Below are 21,894 nucleotides of genomic sequence, written 5' to 3'. Positions count from 1 at the left end.
AATCAACAAATAGTCAACTATTTTTCATACACTAAAAGGAGATTTCTCGAAACATGACAAAACTATCAAGCATTACATAGAGTCCAAGAGTAACTTTAATTTGCTTACAAGTTACAACGTTTAGATCGTCTGTGTGCTTCGTTACCTGTTCATACACAATAGTGTCTCTGTAAATTAATATAATGTATGTAAAACATGCGCTTTATAATTTACATAACGCCTTTTTTTAATAAAAGGAACAAAAAGATTCATGTGAAGAAATTTATCAATAAAAACACCTAAGGAATTTTCTCCAACAGCTTCACTTTACAAAAAACAGAGGAATTCTAAGTAGCTGTCATGGTAGGGTAAGACTCGTCACACATTACCCCAAGAAGACACGTGAAAATTGACCATATCACGCCAAAAGCGGTTTACTTTCATCGTTATCAACAGTAGATTCGTTCTTGTCGCTGGAATTTCCGCTGGTAGGTACACGGAGGCGATTGAATGAAAAAAATAACATGACCTAAAGTAATAAGACGTATAGCAAGGTAAATTTAAATCACTGCTATTATTGAAATAAACGATGTATATTTGGCACATAAGAAACTGTAAAAAAGTAACAAAGTAATATGCAGATCGTACTAATGAGCTTCTGATTTTTTTCTTCATTTCTTTTCAGTCTACGCCCCCAAACTTCGTGGGAAAGAGAAATTTACATATACTTTGAAGACATTCCTCCACTACAAGATAAACTATTTTTCAACTTCTTTCGACTTTTCGAAAGTAATCTCTGTTTGAATTCCTAACAACAGCAAATTTTTTCAAATCAGTGGTCTCCACGCCCTTCATTACGTACAGGTAACCAAAGAAATATTAATTTTTAAATATATTTTAAGTCCTAACACAAATTAGAACAAAAATAATAATGGAGTAGCAACGTATGCTTTCCAGTAGTGCTCGCCTTCTACCAAAATTACTATGACTTCTAAGTTAAGAAACTCACGTACCTCAACAACGATAAGCAAGCCAATCATCACAGCTAAAAGTAGGTATAATCTCCGAAAGAGAGATCCACCCCAAAGGGCACCGAAGATCGTACCCACGCCAATAAATGAACGACGTACGCCCTGAAGAAAACCTAAAAATAATTCACAGTTTATTAAACACTAATCACTATATTGCTTTTGCTTGATTTTTTGGTTTAGAAATATTTTGTAGGGAGATCGGCATACCTCCACCACCCTCTCTAACCAAGGTTGGAAGCCTTGCACATCCCTTCGTATCCCTCCCCCCAAATCCATCTCTGATTAAAACTACTCACGATATTTATACTGTATAAGATATAAATTGCTAAATGAATTGATAATACATAGAGCACACTTCTAAAAACCTCCCTGTCCACTTAAGGTAACAGAAAAGAACAAAAGTCTGACATGCTACGGCAACAAGCAGACATGGAAGTCCAATCGAAACTGGAACCCCCCCCAACAAACAAAACCTTCCTGGATCTTTTCCAGGTTTTGTTTTACTAGGTGTAGTCCTTCTACTGTTATAGTCTTACGACCATTTATCTGAGAAATTTTGTATTGTTACATCACTTGATGTATCAACTGATTGATTCAATCACGCGAGAAATTCACACAAGATTAGAGAGTGTAAATCGCATTGCAGGGGGGGATTGAGGACAGCCAAAGCTATTTCTAATAAAAGCGCGCTATTTTGACAAATGTGGAGCTGGCCTTATATACTTCTTTCTCACCTTGCGTTTTTTCGTCGGTAACTTTGGAGTATAAAGATACTCCGCCAACAGCAAGAAATGGTACGCCAAGAACGATTACGAACGTACCTACAGAGACAGTAGGCAATGTAGTGGGATCATCTGTAAATATAAAGAAGAAACTTTAGACATATATAACATCATGGCAAAGCAATGCTCATAGTGTGTATATAAGCAAGTGTACAAGCGTTTGTACGTTAGTATACGCATGTGCCATTACATATGTTTCGATTTATATTTTGTACACGCCAACACGTCTTGGTTGTCCCGATAACTGGTTTTTGAAATTATAATCTTTACTCTGCTGACTGCATGATTAGACCTTTTGTGTACGCTCAGACAATGGACAGATATTCATGAGGTGGGGCGGGGTGAAAGCTCCATGACTTACAAGTACAGTATTCGTGCTTTAATACTCACGTGGCTTTGCAGGCGCTAAAAGAATCAAATAAAGAATGACAATTGAAGATAGCATTACAAGACCAATAACCAATAACCACCTGAAAACGAAAACAGCGATGATCATAAATAAAACAATGATCCGAAATTGTGAGGGGAGGGGGGTCTCATATTCATATCTGCATGATATGCAGTGCTAAGTTCTTTAGAGCTTCATTATCACATGCAAATATGAATATGAGCAACCCCCATGGTATGCTCATGTTATAAACAACAGCAATTCTAATATCGGACTCAAAGAAGTTGATTAAATTAGGTATTTCACACATGGACAAGCCCTCTTTCTACCACTTTCTGGACATAGGATTACTTAATAGGTTACAATCTTCACGACATTTGTAATTCCAGCCATTTCAGAAACGGGAGGAAAATCGAACGAACGCTGAACCAACATGAAACATCAACATGAATGTAAAGATATAGCTTTCTTTCGAAAACACATTTCATATCAATTTCGTCCCCAGTGCCTTTCCACATTTTTGTGTCTTTCGTCACAGAGTAAAATCATCGGATTGAGGCTGCCTACCTGTCTGCTATGCGTTTACTGATCTTGCTCACAAATGCGTACACAATAATGGCCTACAAAAAGACATAAGTAACTTGGTACAGAAATAGCAACATGTAGCTTAATATGATGTACTGACAAATACATTACAAAAAGATCAATGAATGAGATTTCACTCCATTGAGGAAGATTGGAAAAAATGTACATTATTACATTACAGTTTCATCATTTGCAGATGTACCAAATGCATAAGTTCAGCTAAATCTAAGCTTGAATCTTAAGAAGCAGTATACGGTCAAAAATGTAAGCCGAATAGTTTGATGAGATGAAATCATTCAGGATTAGTGGCATCAACTTATTTCACTAGTATGTCGTGAAGTTCTGCTTGTTTACAACATCAAGGCTGATTTCCACTCAGTGCAAATTGTCGAGCGATCGACTTTTTGCGATCACTTTCTTTTGAATTGTGTGCAGCAGAGTGAAATTGTTCCGGTCGACAGCTTACAATTGAAAAGAAGTGATCGGAAAAAGTCGATTGCGCGACAATTTGCGCTGACTGGAAATCAGCCTTCATTCATTATATTACATTTCGGCAAAATAAGTTTGGCCTGATTGAGATACAGTTCGCACGAAAGTAATGCAAATCAGGCCAAATGACGTAAGACACGAGCTGAAAGGTTCAAAAATAACTAAATGTTGTGCTTGAAAATCAGATGAGGTACACACGATGATTCAGTAGGAAAACGAGTAGTCCCTGTAGTGAGTGTATAAAGGTTCACCTACCTATAGAGTATAAGGTTTACAATGAGTTGAAAAACGATGCTAAGCAGTATCCACATGCACGCATGCAATCTAGATATTATCTGGTCTTTGTAATTACACGAATTGCTACAAGGTTACACATGAATAAATATCCTTATATGTTGGTAAATGATGATCGTCCAGGTTAATAAAGTCCAGAGAAGGACTGTTTTTGTTGTTGTTGACTGACGTTTCGACAACCTTAGCGGTAGTCATCTTCAGAGTCAAATGAGGAGTAAACGTCAGGTTTGCCGTATTACTTTAATAAATATCCTCTGCGAATCAAAGCAGACATATAAAATAGAGACTAGTGCTATTCAAATTAGGATTTTCCAAAAGAAGCTTTACCTCTACTCCAATCAGAGTATACACCACACTAATTTCCGTCTCTTTCCAGCCCATAAGATGTTCTGACATTGGGGCAAACAGAGCCTGTATAAAAAGATTTATATCGACTTGAAACGGTTTTTACAATTTGATTGTACAAGCTCCTAGTTCAAATAAATCGACTCTCTTAGTGTGCCATCTTTTTCCTTAAAACATTTCTCTCAATCGTGCGTATTAATAACGCACTACCTTGCATAAACCATACAATTCACCTGTAGAACGCACAAATCATACACTACGTGTCTGCGCATAGATCATAAACTTTACCTCAAGTGTGCATAATGCAAAGAAAGAGATAAACTGCGTCATCAATAGAACGATTACTTCTTCATTGAGTAATTCTACAAACAAACAACTCGTTACTCCAGCAGGTTTGACAGCACCGACAGTCTCCAAGAATAACACTGGCAGTCTCCATGTGCAAGGATAGCGCTGTCCACAGAAAAAGAGTGACACGACTGTCTATATAATACGCGCATGCCACCCACACAGATACACATATATATATGACATTCAGCTACTATGCAGTGTATGCAGAATCCAGAGTATGTCGTATTCCTTAACATCCAGCTTTATTAACAAAGAGATACGCAATTCTATGTTTTTTTACGGGTATTATCTTTAAGAGTTGTAAGAAAAACCAAACATGGTTTGGCAGGGTCGAAAAACAAGGCTGAAGCAGTGCATATGAAGTGCTCTGACAACTAAGCTTCAAGAAACAAGAGCTAGAGAAAAACTATGAGTACAGGAATACATTAAATAAGTACTAGGTTCGTCCAAAAGATCAATTCTGCGCCCCCCCCCCCGTGCTATAAACATTTTGCATATACCTTCCTACCTTTCCATAAAACGAGCCTTTTTTTGATGCTCTTAATATTTCCCAAAGGTGAAGAGACATTGCCATTTTGTGTACTTTCAGTGCTAGCTTCACCCGCTTGCACGGAGAGACTTTGAAGGGCGACATCAGTGGGCAGATCATAGTAGAGAAAAATTACAATGATGAGCATGATACTCCAAACCACGGCCATCAATATCTAACAAAATGAACAAACCAATATGTTTGCATCATGTATTACTTAGATGTATATTCACAGGCTTTATTCCCATTAATAACTCCCTATTCAAACATTCATAACTTCGTTTAAAGTCTCACCAACTGTGTAATATATAAGGTCTATAAATAAATAAAATAATAGCAAGCTATAGCTACTAAGTTGATTTCTTGCTTTACGTGGTCGCAAAACATCTCTCATCATTAAAATTCATCGCATAATTGAGATTCATAAAAACAATAGCTTAGTTATTAGTTTAACGGTAGTTATTAGTTATTTGCATTACTGTCACGAACTGAAGTAAAATCCGTCTTGCCGTGCCGTGTGCAAGAAAACCTTCCTGATATAGGCCTGGCTCATGTACTAAAAACATTGCCGTCGGCCGTTAAAAACTTAAGAAGAGGCCTACAGTTCGAGGTCGCAAGACAATAATTTTAGTCATCCAAAACATAATGCTCGCTGTTTAGAGGAAGTCAAACAATTCCTACTACCACGGTTAAAGCATATTTTTCAGAACTTTTCAGCTACACTAGTAATACCATTATAAACGTCGCTATTGACTTTTACAAACGAAATAACACTGTCTAAATATTTACTGTATTTACCCCTGGAGCCCTGTAAGCATTGACAAGAAAAGGGCCGACATGAAAGTTGCTGTACTTCGTGGCGAGATTCAAAGCCGGGCCTAAAAAATGATAAGCAGACTCGACAGATTCGCGACATACTAGCAATCTAAGCCAATCTTAAAGAAAAATAATACAAGTTCTACCTAGGACAGTTCCTATTTGTCTCGCAGCCAATGCCAAAGACAGTACAGAGGAGCGTTCCTCCACGGACGAAGTTCTTACAATCAATGCAAATAAAACCGAACCGACCCCGTCGCCAACTCCTGAAAAATCAAAAATAAATAATAAATCTTCCAAGATTTCCAACAAGCGCTTAACACACTTCCAAAGCTCCGTTGCGCCATAAAAATTTTGTAATGTACGTACGACGGGTTATGGAACAGTAAAGGAGCAATGAATGGACAACTGGAAGGGGGGGGCGCCTTCTTTATTTATGCATATTAGAACGATAAAAACAATTGACTTTAACAGCATTCTTATAAACATAGTATATTATGTATAATCAAACAATTGATCTGGGCCAAATGGTGAAGTGAAACGCAGTGCTGAATGGTGAAGTCATAAGTCACTCTAATGGAGATGATGCGCCGCTAAAACATGTTTTCGTTTGTAGTTTTTGTACATCCAATGAAAACTGACTACCTCACACTTGGCAATAACGAACTGCTTTCAACTTCTATGATAAATTTGATTGTAAAATCTATATAAAGTATTGTCTTTCTTTGTTCAACACATCTATTCAGCAAGAAATGATACAATGTGTATAAGTACACATTGTATACATATTGTATCAATACACATTGTATCAATACAATGTGTATCGTGTTTCAGTGCATTTAACTTGAAAAATGTTAAAGTTTAATTCCTGTTGTATTACTTAAAAAATTTAAAATTTTACTGTGTTTGCACAGGCTTATGAAAACTGAGGAGACCTTTGGGAGAACTCGAGAGCAGATCAGTGCAAGCCCGAGACCAAAGGTCGAGGGTTGCACTGGCTCGAGTGCAACCCTCGAGTGCAACCACATTATAAAAGAAAATAATGCGAAAAAGACGTATCTAAAATGTATTCATGATCGATTTGCAAATTCTCTTTGACTGATTGATTGCTTTGATTGATTTGATTGGTTGAGCTCAGATGTGCTTCGCACAGGCTAATGTAAACACAGCTCTAGACTAATCAGCGCACGCGTTTCATTGTGTTTATTTTATAATATCAAACAATAAAATTAAAGTATAAATACATTTGTGCATTGAAACAGTGGCAAATCTGCGGTGGGTCAAGCTAAATTGAGTTCAAAATGCTATAAAACTACGCTGTCGGTTAAAAATTTCTAAAGAATATTTAAGGAAAAAATGCTCCCAATACAATTCAGTCTGAAGTATTTCAAAATAGAATTATATTTTCCTGAATGTATTCTGACCACTCACTTTTATATGTCAAATCATGTTCAGCGTTATTCTCAAACCAATACTTATTACCAATAGCACAGATACCAATTTCTTTAAGGTTGCTCTGGGACAACATAGGGTAGCTATAAAACTTTCACCCCTCTGCCCTCAAATAATTTTACAGTTACTTTAATTTTTTGAAATCTATTTCTGGTGGATACCACCCAAATGAGGCAGCCAATACTCCCCCCTCCCAAACTAAAAAGTAAAAACTTTTTTATTTTTTCAATCTTTCAAGCACATACCGCAAAGTAATCGACCAGCTAGAACAATATGTTTTGATTTTGCAATAAAGTACAAAAAGTTGCCTAAAAAACAAAACAAAAAAGAAATATTTGTTACATCGACAATAATAACAACTAATTTTCCCACAAAGCAATGCAGAAACCTCCAATTTCAAAGATCAATCCAACAAGTAAAGTGATCTTTGTTTTACGGGTAAAATCTATCCATGCTCCAAAGAAAGGGCTGGTGATAAGACTTGAAAAACTGAATGCTGATAATACAATTGAGTAGTAGGATTCTTTGGCATCAAAGGTGTGCTGGAGGAACAGCCATAATGTTGGAATAATAACACCTAGCAAAAACATATGAAGCATGAGTCACAAATTCCATGAAATTATCAACCAGTTGTCAAATCAAAACCATTATAAATCAAGAATAGCCCTATTCAAAAAGTAAACAACTGGTGCTCATGCAGTGACTCCCTGGTCCACCAGTTCCCAGGCACAATGGAAACAATTAGCCACTATATGCCTGACAGTTGCTGAACTTGCTTTCTAGATTCTTTAGTGGGCATGTATGCTGACAAAAATCAAGGTCAACTTTGATTACTAAAAGATTTTGTAACCGCCAAGTGTAACATGATCAACTGCTTTAACAATACAGGGTATCAAAAAAGCAATTAAGTCACAAACAGACAAGTAGTTGATACCAAAAATGCATATAGCAACTGTAATTTAAAGGGCTACTCGTTATTGATGTGAATATTTTTTAATGTATAAAAATTTTTAACTTAAAACGATGCATACCATACTCAACGCCACCAAACAAGAAAAACAAACCAACTACGACGTTTCTTAACTTCTTCTTGGTGTGGAAATTTAACAGCATGTCGACGATTTTGAATTGCCTCTTCGCTGAAATAATTCTACGAAAACATTTCCCACATTATATTGCGATCAACATTGTAAATAACATAAATTTTAGAGACTATAAGCCAGAAACGATCACTCAACTGAGCTTAAAGTCCGTTCTGCTTATCTGCTGTAGCCGGCCCACGTGAAGGACACATGCCGCTTTTGTAAATGTCATTCGGGCGATAATATAGTAATTTGCCAAACATACCAAAGACAATGTATTACTTATTAGATATCAATGAGGTACATTCCTAAAGGATAACACTTATGGTAATACAATGAGCGCACATAGATTGTATAAAGAATAAAGTGTTGTGTCAACCAAATTAGGTCGCTCAGCCCGTCCCTGTTTAAATGGCCGCAGCCATGGTAAGGCCACCAATATTAGTAACACCACTCCTCATTTGACTTTGATACCACTTCGTTGTGTAACAGCCCATAAAATAATCGTGATATGATTGGTCCAATGTGAGCAGCTTTGCTGAGCGAGACAATTATTTTTTCTCCATATACAATTGCTAGTATCCGAAAATAAAATTTCCATTCAGACAAATGGAATTGATATAAGATATTATCGAGATTTAATTCTCATCGTTGAGGTACTTCTTGAATCGTAGCGAGAGACTTGCCGAGCGGAAATCGAATTCGTGTGATAAAAATTAATGCCCAACATAAAGTTCTGATTAGAGCCATAGAAATAGACAAAAAAAAAAAACGAATTGTAAAGTTAAATTTATTGTGACGTTTCGTCTTTACTCAAGACATCTTCAGACAAATAATAAATAGGATGTTAAGACAAGATATTATATTTACAAAAAGGTGTTAAATTACTACTAAAGGAAGCGGTGTCGAATGGATACATGATAAGGAAGTTAGGAAGTAAAATAAAGAGAAATTAAAAGAGGTAAGGAAACTCCATTCCACTTAACCTCTTCGAATCCCGTTGAGTCACCTGATTTTTTCAGGTCCTGAGACGATTGCTTAAATTGTCCAGCAAAGTGCGAAGATCATATCTTCATTTAATTTCAAACACCGCACTGCATAAAACATTCATACGACATTCCTTTCCCGAGAAAACATGAGCCCAACAATAATGACCTGCTCACCACTGTGTGACTTCATAGCTCAGTTGGTCAGAGCACTGCACCGGCACTGCAGAGGTCATGGGTTCGAATCCCGTTGAGTCACCTGATTTTTTCAGGTCCTGAGACGATTGCTTAAATTGTCCAGCAAAGTGCGAAGATCATATCTTCATTTAAGTACTGTTTCTTGTTGTCTTGCATGAGCAGTTGCCTAGCATGACAAAAAAATAAGGCTTGGTTGAACTTGAATATTAAATTCGAAAAATAACATTTTTATCGCATTGTTTAGCAATACACCAGTCCTTGGCTACAAGTTTGTCCGGATTTTTTTGACAATTGATTTTCGTTTCATGTAATAGAATTGACACATCATGTAACTAGCAGCATGCGCAGGCGTCTTAATTTCGGTCGTAAAATTAATGACGTCACAAGCCATTCGCGTGAAAAGACGCACGGCAATGCCGTGAAAACCACTACGGCAATAACGCACATGGCGCGTCCAAATGGCTTTGTGGAGCTTGAAGAGCTTGTTCATCTAACAAGAGACAAGGCCCAATGGGAAAAGACTGCGAGATGGGTCAAACTAGAAGAGACGTTTGAATCAGATCGTTGGAGCAAGCCGCATGTATCGTGTTTGTCTTTGCAAGGTTATTTCTTATAACAAGTAGTATAGTATGTTGTACTGTTTTGGCTTAAATATTATCTCACTCATGTGAAACACAGAAACAGTTAGCAAATGTCGAGTTGGCTATAGCTACTGACTCATAATAAGCAGCAGATAATTACATAAAGTTTTGCAATTTTGGCTTCAGACGCATTTGATACTGCATATTCCAATGAAAATCTGCCTTTGTAAAATCTCTTTGAAAAATAAAAAAAATAAAACGATGTTCGTTTAATTCGAAAATATTTCATTCGAAAACTGACGAACTTTGTGCATCTAAATCGTTTCTCAACTCTCTCCCAACTTCTCTTAAGAAACGCCGGGATGTGAAACCATTTACGTTAATTTATATTGAAGGTCTGCAGGATGTTCGTGACATTCTGAAAAAATGTCCGATATTGACGAACCTCGCCGAGAGAGATATGTCGGGGATCGTGAATGCGATGATAGACGAGCTCGTGTGCTGTGGTGATCTTGATGAAGAACATCGCGACCATTTAATGGATCTACTTCTATTAAATCATCGTCTGAAGAATCGAACGTCCTCACAGTCCCGTCGCCTCGCTCGACATTTTGCGGTTCATGCTTTAGAAGAGGAGGATAAAGAACTGACACTGCTCAGAAAGGATTCTGGACAAAAATCCAGGTTTGCTTTGACTTTGTAATTTTATTTTAGCAGATATCTGATTTTGCACATCAACTCAACGTTTTATTTATTTTATTTTTTTTTGAAAAAATTTTCAAGCAGATATTTGTACAGTGCGACCTTATATTTCTTATGTATACAAGCATAAATATTTTGGTCACGAGTTTTGTGAGGTGATTTGTATTTGTATCTTTATCTATAGCAAAGCTGCAAGGCAGTGGAATTTTGAGTACAGCTTCCCTTGTGTTGCAACAATCTCAGAAATATATCTGTTTGCAAGTTTCCTTTTCATAGAAAACTGAAAACTTACGCTTTTTGTTTCAGCAGTTTCAAGTTCAAAATATATTACAATAGTCTGTGATCTATGACGTGAACAAATTCTCTTGAAAAAGTCAATTTTCAAACCAAAACTCTTTGACTCCGCTCTCTTGGCTTTCTCATTGTGTCTAAATTGACTATTTATATTGCTTCAGCAGTTTTACTTTCCATTTTTTCATAGTTCACAACATGTGCCAAGTCATGCATACCAGCAAGGTCTTATTTTAGGGACGACTAAATCGCTCCAAAGGTTGTTGGAGCGATTTTATATATACATAAATATATACATAATTTATATCTCTTGAGATATAAATTATATACATAAAACATAACGTCATATATTTTGTTATATATTTTGTATATATTATGTATATATTGTGATTTTATATCTCTTGAGATATAACTCAAGAGATATACTTTTATAAATCGTTCCGTTGCCGGAACTACTGATTAATTAGTCAACTATTTTACTAAGTTGTAGCATACAGGACCGTCTTAATTTTCTATTCAAGATGTCCATGGTCAGGTTTCCAAGTTTGTCACAACAATTGTTTTAATTCATCAAAAGATAACAACACTGCCCATGATGCATATGGACCTGGAAAAGGCAGTAAGAGCTCTCCACAATTCAAAAATCCTGAAAAATCCGAATCAACTGTCGTTCTTGTGGGCTCAGCAAATTTCTTGAGGCAACCAATCTCAGTATTTGCTCGCCTCGAGGAAAGTTGCTTTCTGGGTAATCTAATCGATGTTAATATTCCAGTGCGTTTTATTTTCATCTTCATGGGACCACAAGATTGCAGAAAAAGTTATTGCAACATTGGCAGGAATAGTTATCACGAAATTGGCCGTGCACTTGCAGCCATGATGTCCAACAAAGATTTTCTGTCTGTGGCTTATGACTTCGAGGTACCAACGTGATCGTTTTGTTATTAATGTTAGATTTTAATCCTACCAGTTTTAAACTCTGGGTATGTTTTCCACCGTTTCAGTCCGGGTTTTCAAATATTAATCGATTTCTCAAGAAGTAATACATTCTTTGCAATTTGCTCATTTTAACCACTTCATGTCCGTTTAAGTTAGAAACAAATGACATTAATCAGTACCGAGGGCATTCAGATTAGGGGATCTTATTTTATAAATACTTCATTTTACCAACAAAATCTCTTCACGAATTTCAGAAATTGAGAAATTAAAAGGTGAATGACTGACATCACCGACCACAAGTGAATGCATTAAGAGCTTTTTACCGACCGCTTTTGTTCAAAATACCAACGACAATCAACCGTGTAAGAGTTTAATGAACATTATGTGCGGTGTTCAGGGGGTTGTACTAATCTACACCCTTGCTCAGCGATCTCCTGATTAAAAAAATCCTGTTATGTGTATCATTACATAAAATTTTAATAGTAATTGTTGGTAATTCAAATCAAATATGTTTTGTAGCAACCTTGAACATTTGATATTACAGGAACGCGAAACTCTTTTAAAAACAATGGACGACTTTTTTGATTGCTGTGTCGTCATACCTCCCGGTGAATGGGGTCGTCAGGTGTTGATGCAGACTATTCCCATTCTGGAGCGTCAGAGTCAGAAGTTGTTTGAAAATCGTCGACGCAAACACAGCTTGGCAACGCAGGTAGGCATGCACCAGTTGCAAGATGCGAAAGGAGATCCATTGGCACGAACTGGTGTGCTTTTTGGTGGTCTTGTGCGCGATGTAAAACGCCGACTTCCCCACTATCTCAGCGACTTTACAGACGCGTTCAATGTACAATGTCTCGCCGCAATCGTGTTTGTTTACATCGCTTCTCTTGCGCCAGCGATCACATTCGGCGGAATTATTAGCAAAAAGACCGGAGGAAAGATTGACGCATCCGAGACAATACTGGCGACGGGTTTGTTCGGGATCATTTTTGCGTTGTTAGGTGGTCAACCACTTACTATTATTTCATTTACTGGTCCCCTCATCGTGTTTGAGAAGAGTATCTACGAGCTCTCTAAAAATCTGAATGTCGACTACCTACCTTTACGGGCGTGGATAGGAATTTGGGTGATGTTCATTTGCTTTCTCATCGTTGCATTCGAGGGATGCTTTCTCGTTCGTTATTTCACGCGGTTTACTGAAGAAATATTTGCCACCATCATAGCGTACACCTTTATGTACGACGCCATAGAAATAGTTATCGATGAATACAAACATCCATTGTCAGCAAACGGGACGATAGCAAACGCTACAAAAACGTCGACGACCAAGACAAGCTCGCCCTCTTCTTCAGGTCATCTTGCTGTACTCCTGGTTCTGGGAACATTTATAATATCTTATATGTTTCGAAGGTAAGCATGCTTAGCTGTGGGTGCTCAATTCTTCAATTAAGCATGTATGTTCAAGTAACGATTGATTGCTTGTCTTCATTTAAGATTTCGGCACTCTCACTTCTTTGGCCATTTAATCCGAAGGATTATTAGTGATTTTGGCGTGCTGATAGCAATCCTTTCCATGGTTGCCTACTATAACCTTGACAAAGAAACGACAGTTTCACAGCTTGTGATACCAGAAGGTGTTGGTACGAAATGGAAAGACAGGTGGTTCGTAAATCCTATGGGTGAAAACATGGATGCTCTCACCATAACTGTAGCCATTATACCCGCAATATTGGTGAGCATCCTGATTTTTATGGAAGTAGAGTTGACTGCGTTGATTCTTGACAAGAAAGAATTTAAACTCAAAAAAGGTGCTGGATATAATCTCGACCTTATCGTAGTTAGCATTATTGTGTGCTTGTGTTCGTTTCTCGGCTTTCCTTGGCTTTGTGCGTCCCCCATTCACACAATGTCTCACCTACACGCCCTCATGGTTTTCAATAGCAATCAGGCGCCTGGCGAGAGACCTGTCCTTGAAGAAGTCAAAGAACAAAGAGTCACAAACGTTGTGATACATATACTTGTCTTGTTTTCCGCTTTTCTTGCACCGGCTCTACGGGAAATTCCGATAGCAGTTTTAGCGGGTGTTTTGCTTTATCTCGGGATCTGTTCGGTTTCTCATATTCAACTCCTAGAACGCATAAAAATGTTGTTTATGCCAGGACACTATCATCCAGATGTCTCTTACGTATTGAAAGTAAGCACAAAAAAGATGCATATATTTACCATAATTCAGGTCGTGTGCGTGAGCATCATAATTGTTGTAAAGCTCACCATTATCGCTCCCTCATTTCCTTTCTTTGTGCTATGTTTGATTCCTTTACGCAAGTCTCTCGCAGCTTGGTTTACAGAGGGGGAACTAGAGTTGCTGGATAATGATGCTGAAGAGATGAATGAGGACGAATACGACGAATTTGAAGCCGTACATGTACCTATCTGATGAAATTTGGTCTTAAATAGCTGCCAAAGTCTTCATAAACGATATTTTATAATGAAAAATTAAAATATCGGGCAAGTCTCTGGCATAATGTATATACAAGAAATCATGTGAAAATAAAAACCAACAAATCTTATATTTCGTAAGGAAACACAATTCTTCTTCGTCCCTTCTCTTTGTAAAAAGGTATACAAAAAAATAGAAAAAAAGGTAGATTTAAAAGTAGACACTAAGATAGACACAAATGTAGACACAAAGGAGACACAAAGGTAAACACAAAAGTAGACACAAAGGATTAACACAAAAGTAGACACAAAGGTTAACACAAAAGTAGACATAAATAAAGGTAGGCACAAAGATAGACATAAAGGTAGACACAAAGATAGACATAAAGGTAGACACAAAGATAGACATAAAAGTAGACACAAAGATGGACACAAAGGAAGCAGGGCTGATGCTGGATTCCTGCCATGAGGGTAACCTACGAGGGATAATGGATGATTCCATTTGGATGTATCTGGGACAAAACTTACCTCAATTTTGTTTCAAGTTTGAAGTTTCAAATTTTTAGCATTAGAAAAAGAAATGTAGATTTTTGCACTTCCCGTGTTAAACTCAAGCTGACCTTCGATGATTGTTAAAACAGCTAGGCTACAAGTTACACAATTAATAAAGTATAGCTGCATGTTTTCATGTTTTCAAGTGAGAGTTCTTTCAATGAAAATAAATTCAATATTTCAATTAGTACTAGTTATTCAAATTGGCACTAAAACTTTCTGTGTACAATTGAGAAAAAAGCATGCCATATATGATTTAGATATTTTTTCAGGTTTGAAAGTAAATTTACTAAATATCATTTTTAACCTCACAATAACCAAACACCTAAAATATGAGAGATTGATCCCCTAGTCCAGTCTCTTACTAATATGTCAGTCCTATACGCTATAGCAATCAATTTCACATACTTAACTTTCAAGAACACGGAATTATTATATCACCAAGTTCCTTACACTGAATGGAACGATACTTCCACATAAAAATTGCAATACTTCCACGAGCCAAAATTCTACTTGATCAGTAAAACACAATAAGCACATTTTTTATTTGTCTTAACAGAAATATAAATTTATCGTTTGAATTCAATAAAAAAATCGATAAAAAACATACGTTTCAATCCGGCAAACCAAACTTATCACTTAATCAATTTCACATTGGAATACGAATCACCGTCCTCCATTTTATGAGCGACATTTTGATACGTCTCTTCTCCAGCTTTGAGGACATGTGTTATATCTGAATATTCCGCATTGTCTTCTTTAGAAATATCCTTCTTACCGTTTTCAGAGCGCTCATGAGAAAGTTCCGTGTAAACCAAGTCTGTCTCCTTTTCCTAAAACAAATCGATACAGTTTGGATTATTTTAGGAAGGGCACATGTTTGGTCCGTCGTGACAGCCATATTTTGGGAACTATTTTCCGACTTTGCTTTATAGGCATTTCGCACCATACGTCGGTTGTTGCAACAAACAGTCTATGAATATTTTTCAAATGAAAAACTCAAACATTTACAAATATCTACAATATCCGGAATGCACATCCAATACACTTTATACTTCTTCACTTTCCTAGACATAGCCAAAATTCCATTCTCTCACAAACTCAAAGAAACCCTATACCTTGGCAAGCACAAACCTGACCTCCACAAACAAGTCCAACATTTTAATACTATTTTCAATATTTCCTATGTCCTCACTACGGATGCCTGTATTACCCACATCCTGTCCCTAATCTCTAATAATTTGTAAATAATTAATTTATCCGATGAGTATCACCTCACTTGTTCATATTTTTACCTAAAATATTCCACGTTTATGTCAGTCGAAATGCTTTTATATGTACGAAGATACGTCAATACCGACGATAAGAATATTACAAATTTAGGATCTTACTTTTTTGACAAATTTCACGTTGGTTGGATTGGCAACGGTGTAGACATCACCATTAACAGGACCAGCAAAGTGCTCAGCAGTGGTTTTTCTGTCATTATCCATAAATACATCATGTCAGTTAATGAGATATCGTGTGGCGTGACAACGGATATGCTATCATTTAAGATTATGAAAAGCAAGATAGCAGAGGGAGATAAAGCTGTGGTGTAGCTATCTCCCACAAGTTTTGATCCTGCTGTGTAAACTTTAAGCTTTATCATTATTTACTTTCTCTAGAAATATATTTTTTGCAGTAGGTGAACACAAAAAAAAATTTCCACAGAGGGACCAAATTTTCCGGCTGTCTACGCCACTGAGGTGCAGTTAGTAGAGTTATATATGTTGATGTATTCCTATACAGTCAGCTGTATGTAAACAGACTGAACATAAAACCTGTATAACAATCTGGACTATAGCCCTTTGACCAAAGAGATTATAAACAAGCATAATACTTACGTTGGCTTTTGATTTCTGAAGGCTCCACCTAAAACATAAAGAAGTTTAATTTGTAATTAGCTTTTATCACACATGCAGAGATAAGATTATTACGCAAGCTTAAGACTAAACCAATCTCTGTCACACAAGCAAGGCGCAACATTCTTGCAGAATGTAATGGTTGCTATACAATGAAGAATTATGAAAAAAATATCATGCACACATTCAATTCATGGATGTAATATTTTAGATATATAGTTTACGTGTAACTAATATGAGATTTTTAAGGTACTTCAACCAACTAAACGGATTTTTCAAGTCTGTACAAAATTTTCAAGCACTACATGAAAATTGGTGATTGAAGCAAGGGTAGTTTAGACTGATTTGAAAACGTGCATGTATACATTATCTTCCCATACGTTTTTTGTACCAAAATCCTAGTATTATCGCTACAGCAATGATGACAACAGCTGCAACAACAATCGGTATAACGATTGTTATTGTTGAAGCGCCACTAGATCCTTTTCGCGGAGCAGGAGTATTTTCTAGTGGTTTGTCGGTGCTGCTTTTTGTTGGTGGTGATAGATTTTTCATCCTGGCTACGACTAGAAAAAAGAGAAACATGGCTTGCATCAATCGTTGATTCATATACCATTCAATCTAGGACGATAGAGTGGTATATGTAATCACTATATACATAGTTCAGTACAGTCGAAATTGGGCAAGACATGTGTTAAGCAGCTGAATCTGTATGCCATGCAAATTCTAATGATTACATCAAACAGGATGATTGTTTGAACTCAACATCAATGAGCACAACATTAACGTCAATTCGGATATAACTTCAAGAGGCACTACAAATAATGATAGCTACATGTTGGATCTGGTGAAAATCATAGAAATCTGTTGAATATCTATCACATTTCTCAAAAAGGAATCTTATCGAAATAACATCAGGAAATCAACGCAGGCTATTTGTTACGATATGAGAGCAGCATACAAACTTACTACCTGAATAATTCATGCAGGTTCTTGCACTTTCGCAAAATTGCTTTGTTGACGAATCATTAAGTTTGTGAAGGTGGTAGTGATAGTCTTTATTATTGTTTATTTTGATTAAATATCCTGCTGAACAAGTGTTGCCATCCGATCCAAGGACTTTGATAAAAACTTTTGCTTCTTCGGTGCTAACTTTTAATAGCAGGTTTTTCAGAATATCACCTTTTCCTGAAAGGAATTTTTAAAATACAACAAGTTGATGTTTCATAGAAGAAAATCAAATACGAGAATGGGGTTCAGTCCCGAGAAGGAAACCTGTTAGTTACATAACTTGTGAATCTTTCAATGCTTTTTTAAAGCAATCTCGTGTGTCTCGATGTGAACATTTAAGTCGTTGAAGACATTAGACAAGATGCACTAAACTTTGCTGCAACAGGAATCAGGTTCTACTTCTCGCAGTGACTACGCTAGCTTTCTGTTTTGCAGTATCTTACACCTAAATGTGCAACTTTTTTGCAATTATCTCATTGTCATTCGTCAGCAAGCTTATGTGCACCGTAATTATATATACCTTGCAATTGTAATGAAAGTGTTAACAGTCAAGTACTAAATTTGATGAATTTTGATTCGCGGTTAATATGCCGTTGTAATTCATTCGCTAAAACACTTGAGACATTCGTTTTAAATGGCGTTAAATGTCAATGTTGAATGAACCTGTAAGCCTATCTACCATTCAACGCGGGTGCCAAACAAAGCAATAGACATCAATAAATCATATGGAAATTAATGTATTGCATAGCCAAAAAAAGATAGACGTTTCATTTACCATTCGAACAGAGCAGCGTGTAAACAATTGGAGTCAAGATGAAAACATAGCGAAGCTCACCTAGAATTTCTAGTTGTTTTTCTATGAAGTCAATTGTTAGATTCTCCATTGATGTGGATATACAGAGATTGTATAATGTTGTCGTTGCACCTGTTGTGCTTGGAACAAATTTACTAGAACTGGATAAGGTGGGACGGGATCCTGCAGATGGTTTTGTGACGCTATCTGAACCGGGTGTCGTTGAATAACGATTTGACGTCATTGTATTGGTTCTTTTTGTAGTAGGTGGACGAGATGACTTTTCTACAATAGTAATCAGTAACAGCTGATACGAGCACTGTTCCTAACAAGTTTAAATATCAATATATATATATATATATATATATATATACAGATATACAGGATGTATGAATAATGATTAGACATGAGTCATTGACGTATAGTGTGATGATTTTTCAATATTTATAACAATGCTAAGTCCACAGGTGCACATGAGTATTGTCAGCTATCTGCACACGGGGTGTATCAAAAAAAAACTGCAAATACCATAATTCGTATTCGGGACGGGAGATTATACGTATATTAGAGTTAGAATTTAAATGGCTGTACAAATTATTACGCTTTGGAGATTTAAAAATGCGTTACACAGGTTTAGGTAGATCCTAAAATATCGTACTTTCTAGCGTTTTGTATAACTGTACTGGAAACCTTTCCTGAAAAGAGTTCATGGCAGCTAACATTTATATATTTCAACTAGAAGCAAAGTAAGACATAGAAAATTTAGTAAATATAAGTCGTAGGCCTCCAACCCCCGGGTTCGATTTTGGGGCGCTATCCTTATTCATGTGCTCATTTTGATAGTACTGTACGTGGAAACATATTTTCAAATTCCAGAAGCGTAATTAGTTGCAAAGCTATTGAAATGCTTAATTATGTTTTTGTATGGTCTCGTGCATACAAATTTATGGTATTTGCAGTTTTTTATACACATGTGATATGCATTGATCATGTTCCAATAAAAGACGATTTCTTATATAGGAAACACACTGTAGATTTAGCGAAAGAACTAATTCAGTTTTACAGTCATCCGCTTTTCAAAATCACGGCTTCTTAGCTTACGTTGTGGCGTTCGACTGTTGCAAGCTTTCGAGCCAAAGATCAAAATGTCCACGATAATGACAACGTTAATAAAAGCACACTGCTTAAATTTCATTTTCTAAATAAAGAAGAATTAGGTTAGTAAAGTTAATATCTGTCACTTTCCGTCAACTAAAGCTTTCGTTTTCTTCTCACAAACCTTGAATAGCCAACACGATGCATGTATATTTTAATTGCACTTTGAACTCGTGAGTCGTTAGTGCTTGATAAGTATCTGTATAAATGCACAGGACGAGTTTTTTAAGACGAAGACTGGCAAGATCCTTATATATATACCACCGTTAAATTTTTAGACATTTAAACCTTTGTAGAACACGGGTAAAAATTGAACTGAATGAGACCTTATGCAAACTCCTCGAATGAACTGCTTTATTTCACTATACTGGACACTGGCAGTGGGCCAGTGACAAGTTCATTTTACTTCGGTATAATACATATATCGAGATCCATACGTGGAATTTTCATGGCGGTATGATAATACATTGAATATTGTATGATAGGACTTACCTTTTGAAGTTCTATGTTCGGATGTCAAACGGTAGTTCGATGAATGGATATTGTAAAAAGTATACTGCGGAAATCAATGGCAGTATTGTATGATGTTATTTATTTACATTTTCGTCTCATAACTCATCGTGCTTTCACTTCCTATTTCTCTCCGTTGAACTTTGACTGTTAACTATTGACCTGTGTTGAATACTTGAATTGCATTTATTTCCCAAAAAGTTGTTCGTTTGCATCAAAATGGTTTGAAAGTATGAAATATTGTATATTTACTGGGTATAACTAAAAAGCAGCTCCTCGCAAAACAAAAAAAAAATCGACAGAATTGAAATGTCCGACCCCTAAAGTGTTCATACAATGATTTGCGTCATTCAGTTATTGCGTCTTTTAGCCTCTTAGTAAAACGAGAAAGGGCATGTTGTACAGGAATGTAATCATGATGATGAAACAAGTGCCAACAAGGCACACGAGATGAAAATCCAATTACGAATGCCTTGTCCAGTTGTCCTATGATTGATTTGTCTTGAATAGGCAAAAGATGAGATGTACGTCACACTGATCTACAGAATATACATATTGTTAGAGTGACCAAAATGATTGTCTGTACTTTTCATATCATAATCAACATTCAATTTTCTAGCTAAAAATTCTTTATTCTATCTTCTAAGATTGAAAATGTTGATAGAGCAGTACCTCAACTCTACGTAATTCAGCAATACCTCGGGCTTGGGCCTCAGCCCCTTGTGTTAAAGCATTCCTAAATCATCCTAAGTCTTTAAATTCCCCAAAGTCTCTAAGTTCCCCTAAGTCTTTAAATTCCCCAAAGTCTCTAAGTTCTCCTAAGTCTTTAAATTCCCCAAAGTCTTTAAGTCCCCCTAAGTCTTTAGTTTTTCCTTAAATGGAAATACATCGGTGGTGAGTGTGAACACGTCCTAGTTCTGTGAGGGCATTCTTCGATGGATATGAGAACAGGCAAAAGTCTAAATCTACTACAGAATGATCCAGTCTACTTAAAATAGTTCCAAACAAATGATAGTAGTTGCTATATATTAGTATATCTTTCTGTTAAGTTTGACAGTATCCCGGCTGGTATCCCGTTTAGTCTTGTAATTGTATGTCATGTAATTAATTCAATACTAATTTGATTAATTTTGCGTTTATTGTGTAGGGTTTATTAGTTGCTTAATTTCGTTGCTAGATTGACAAGTATGCGTTTTGTAGTATGTGTTACGTAGTTTCTAAATTGCATCATTTCATAGCTAGTTTGTGGTATGTGCTTACTAAATTGCGTTTACGCGGTTTCTAGTATACCACAAGAATTTGCGCCATGTTCAGTAATGCTACTATGAGAATAACGTGATCGTCAAACAAGCCTCACACCAATTCTATATAAAGAGTGGTTTACCGTTGTGTAGTTTTTTCGATGGTTGAATCTGCACTTTTCATAAACTATTTAACTAAATCAACAATTTTTTATAAGTTACAGAATAAATTTTTACCTTCGCTTCAAAGTCTACAGAATGTATGTAAGCACTTCAAGTGTGAGGCAGACAAAAAATCAAGTCTTTGCAGTTTAATATGTTCCACAACCTACAAGTAGTTCAATCCTGACATATTTTAGAAACGTGCAGCAGACAATATCTGAGCCACTGAAAGAAAACGCATTGACAGAGAAAAGGTGTATCACTAATCTTTGTCTTTGACCATTTGGCCAGGCAAGTGTCGATAAGTGTA

General features: G+C 36.4%; 3 protein-coding genes and 1 non-coding gene across 6 annotated transcripts; 2 read left to right on the top strand and 2 right to left on the bottom strand.

The window, feature by feature from the left end:
- Nucleotides 1-77: 77 nt before the first annotated feature.
- Nucleotides 78-8,836, bottom strand: LOC124446116 (multidrug resistance protein 2-like). The gene is made up of 14 exons (XM_046996930.1): nt 8,280-8,836; nt 8,073-8,191; nt 7,430-7,618; nt 7,287-7,349; nt 5,736-5,855; nt 5,572-5,651; nt 4,753-4,948; nt 4,182-4,255; nt 3,876-3,959; nt 2,748-2,800; nt 2,183-2,262; nt 1,745-1,864; nt 993-1,123; nt 78-508 (listed from the first exon to the last, which is right to left on the bottom strand). The coding sequence occupies exons 2-14, from the start codon at nt 8,152-8,154 to the stop codon at nt 398-400; spliced, it is 1,383 nt and encodes a 460-aa protein (XP_046852886.1). The 5' UTR covers nt 8,155-8,191; nt 8,280-8,836; the 3' UTR covers nt 78-397.
- Nucleotides 8,837-9,293: 457 nt separating this feature from the next.
- Nucleotides 9,294-9,368, top strand: Trnaa-ggc. The gene has a single exon. It is a non-coding gene; the product is annotated as a tRNA-Ala (tRNA).
- A 279-nt stretch (nt 9,369-9,647) lies between these two features.
- Nucleotides 9,648-14,254, top strand: LOC124445125 (anion exchange protein 2-like). Its single transcript, XM_046995833.1, has 5 exons — nt 9,648-9,909; nt 10,284-10,572; nt 11,403-11,799; nt 12,362-13,227; nt 13,312-14,254. The coding sequence occupies exons 1-5, from the start codon at nt 9,648-9,650 to the stop codon at nt 14,252-14,254; spliced, it is 2,757 nt and encodes a 918-aa protein (XP_046851789.1).
- Nucleotides 14,255-15,315: 1,061 nt separating this feature from the next.
- Nucleotides 15,316-20,668, bottom strand: LOC124446060. 3 transcript variants are annotated; one of them, XM_046996854.1, is made up of 9 exons: nt 20,164-20,320; nt 19,796-19,870; nt 19,618-19,714; nt 18,559-18,801; nt 17,682-17,900; nt 17,093-17,278; nt 16,695-16,722; nt 16,200-16,287; nt 15,316-15,641 (listed from the first exon to the last, which is right to left on the bottom strand). In XM_046996854.1, the coding sequence occupies exons 3-9, from the start codon at nt 19,709-19,711 to the stop codon at nt 15,444-15,446; spliced, it is 1,056 nt and encodes a 351-aa protein (XP_046852810.1). In that variant the 5' UTR covers nt 19,712-19,714; nt 19,796-19,870; nt 20,164-20,320; the 3' UTR covers nt 15,316-15,443. The 3 variants fall into 3 exon arrangements, with proteins under 3 accessions (XP_046852810.1, XP_046852809.1, XP_046852811.1); XM_046996853.1 differs by lacking the exon at nt 19,796-19,870 and having other exon boundaries at nt 20,164-20,668; XM_046996855.1 differs by lacking the exon at nt 19,796-19,870 and having other exon boundaries at nt 17,685-17,900; nt 20,164-20,668.
- Nucleotides 20,669-21,894: the final 1,226 nt, after the last annotated feature.

This window comes from Xenia sp. Carnegie-2017, unplaced genomic scaffold (genome assembly GCF_021976095.1).
Source record: "Xenia sp. Carnegie-2017 unplaced genomic scaffold, XeniaSp_v1 HiC_scaffold_22, whole genome shotgun sequence".
Classification (NCBI taxonomy): domain Eukaryota; kingdom Metazoa; phylum Cnidaria; class Anthozoa; order Malacalcyonacea; family Xeniidae; genus Xenia; species Xenia sp. Carnegie-2017.
The sequence above is the reverse complement of the archived record's forward strand: the minus strand, read 5'-3'. Positions and strand labels throughout refer to the sequence as shown.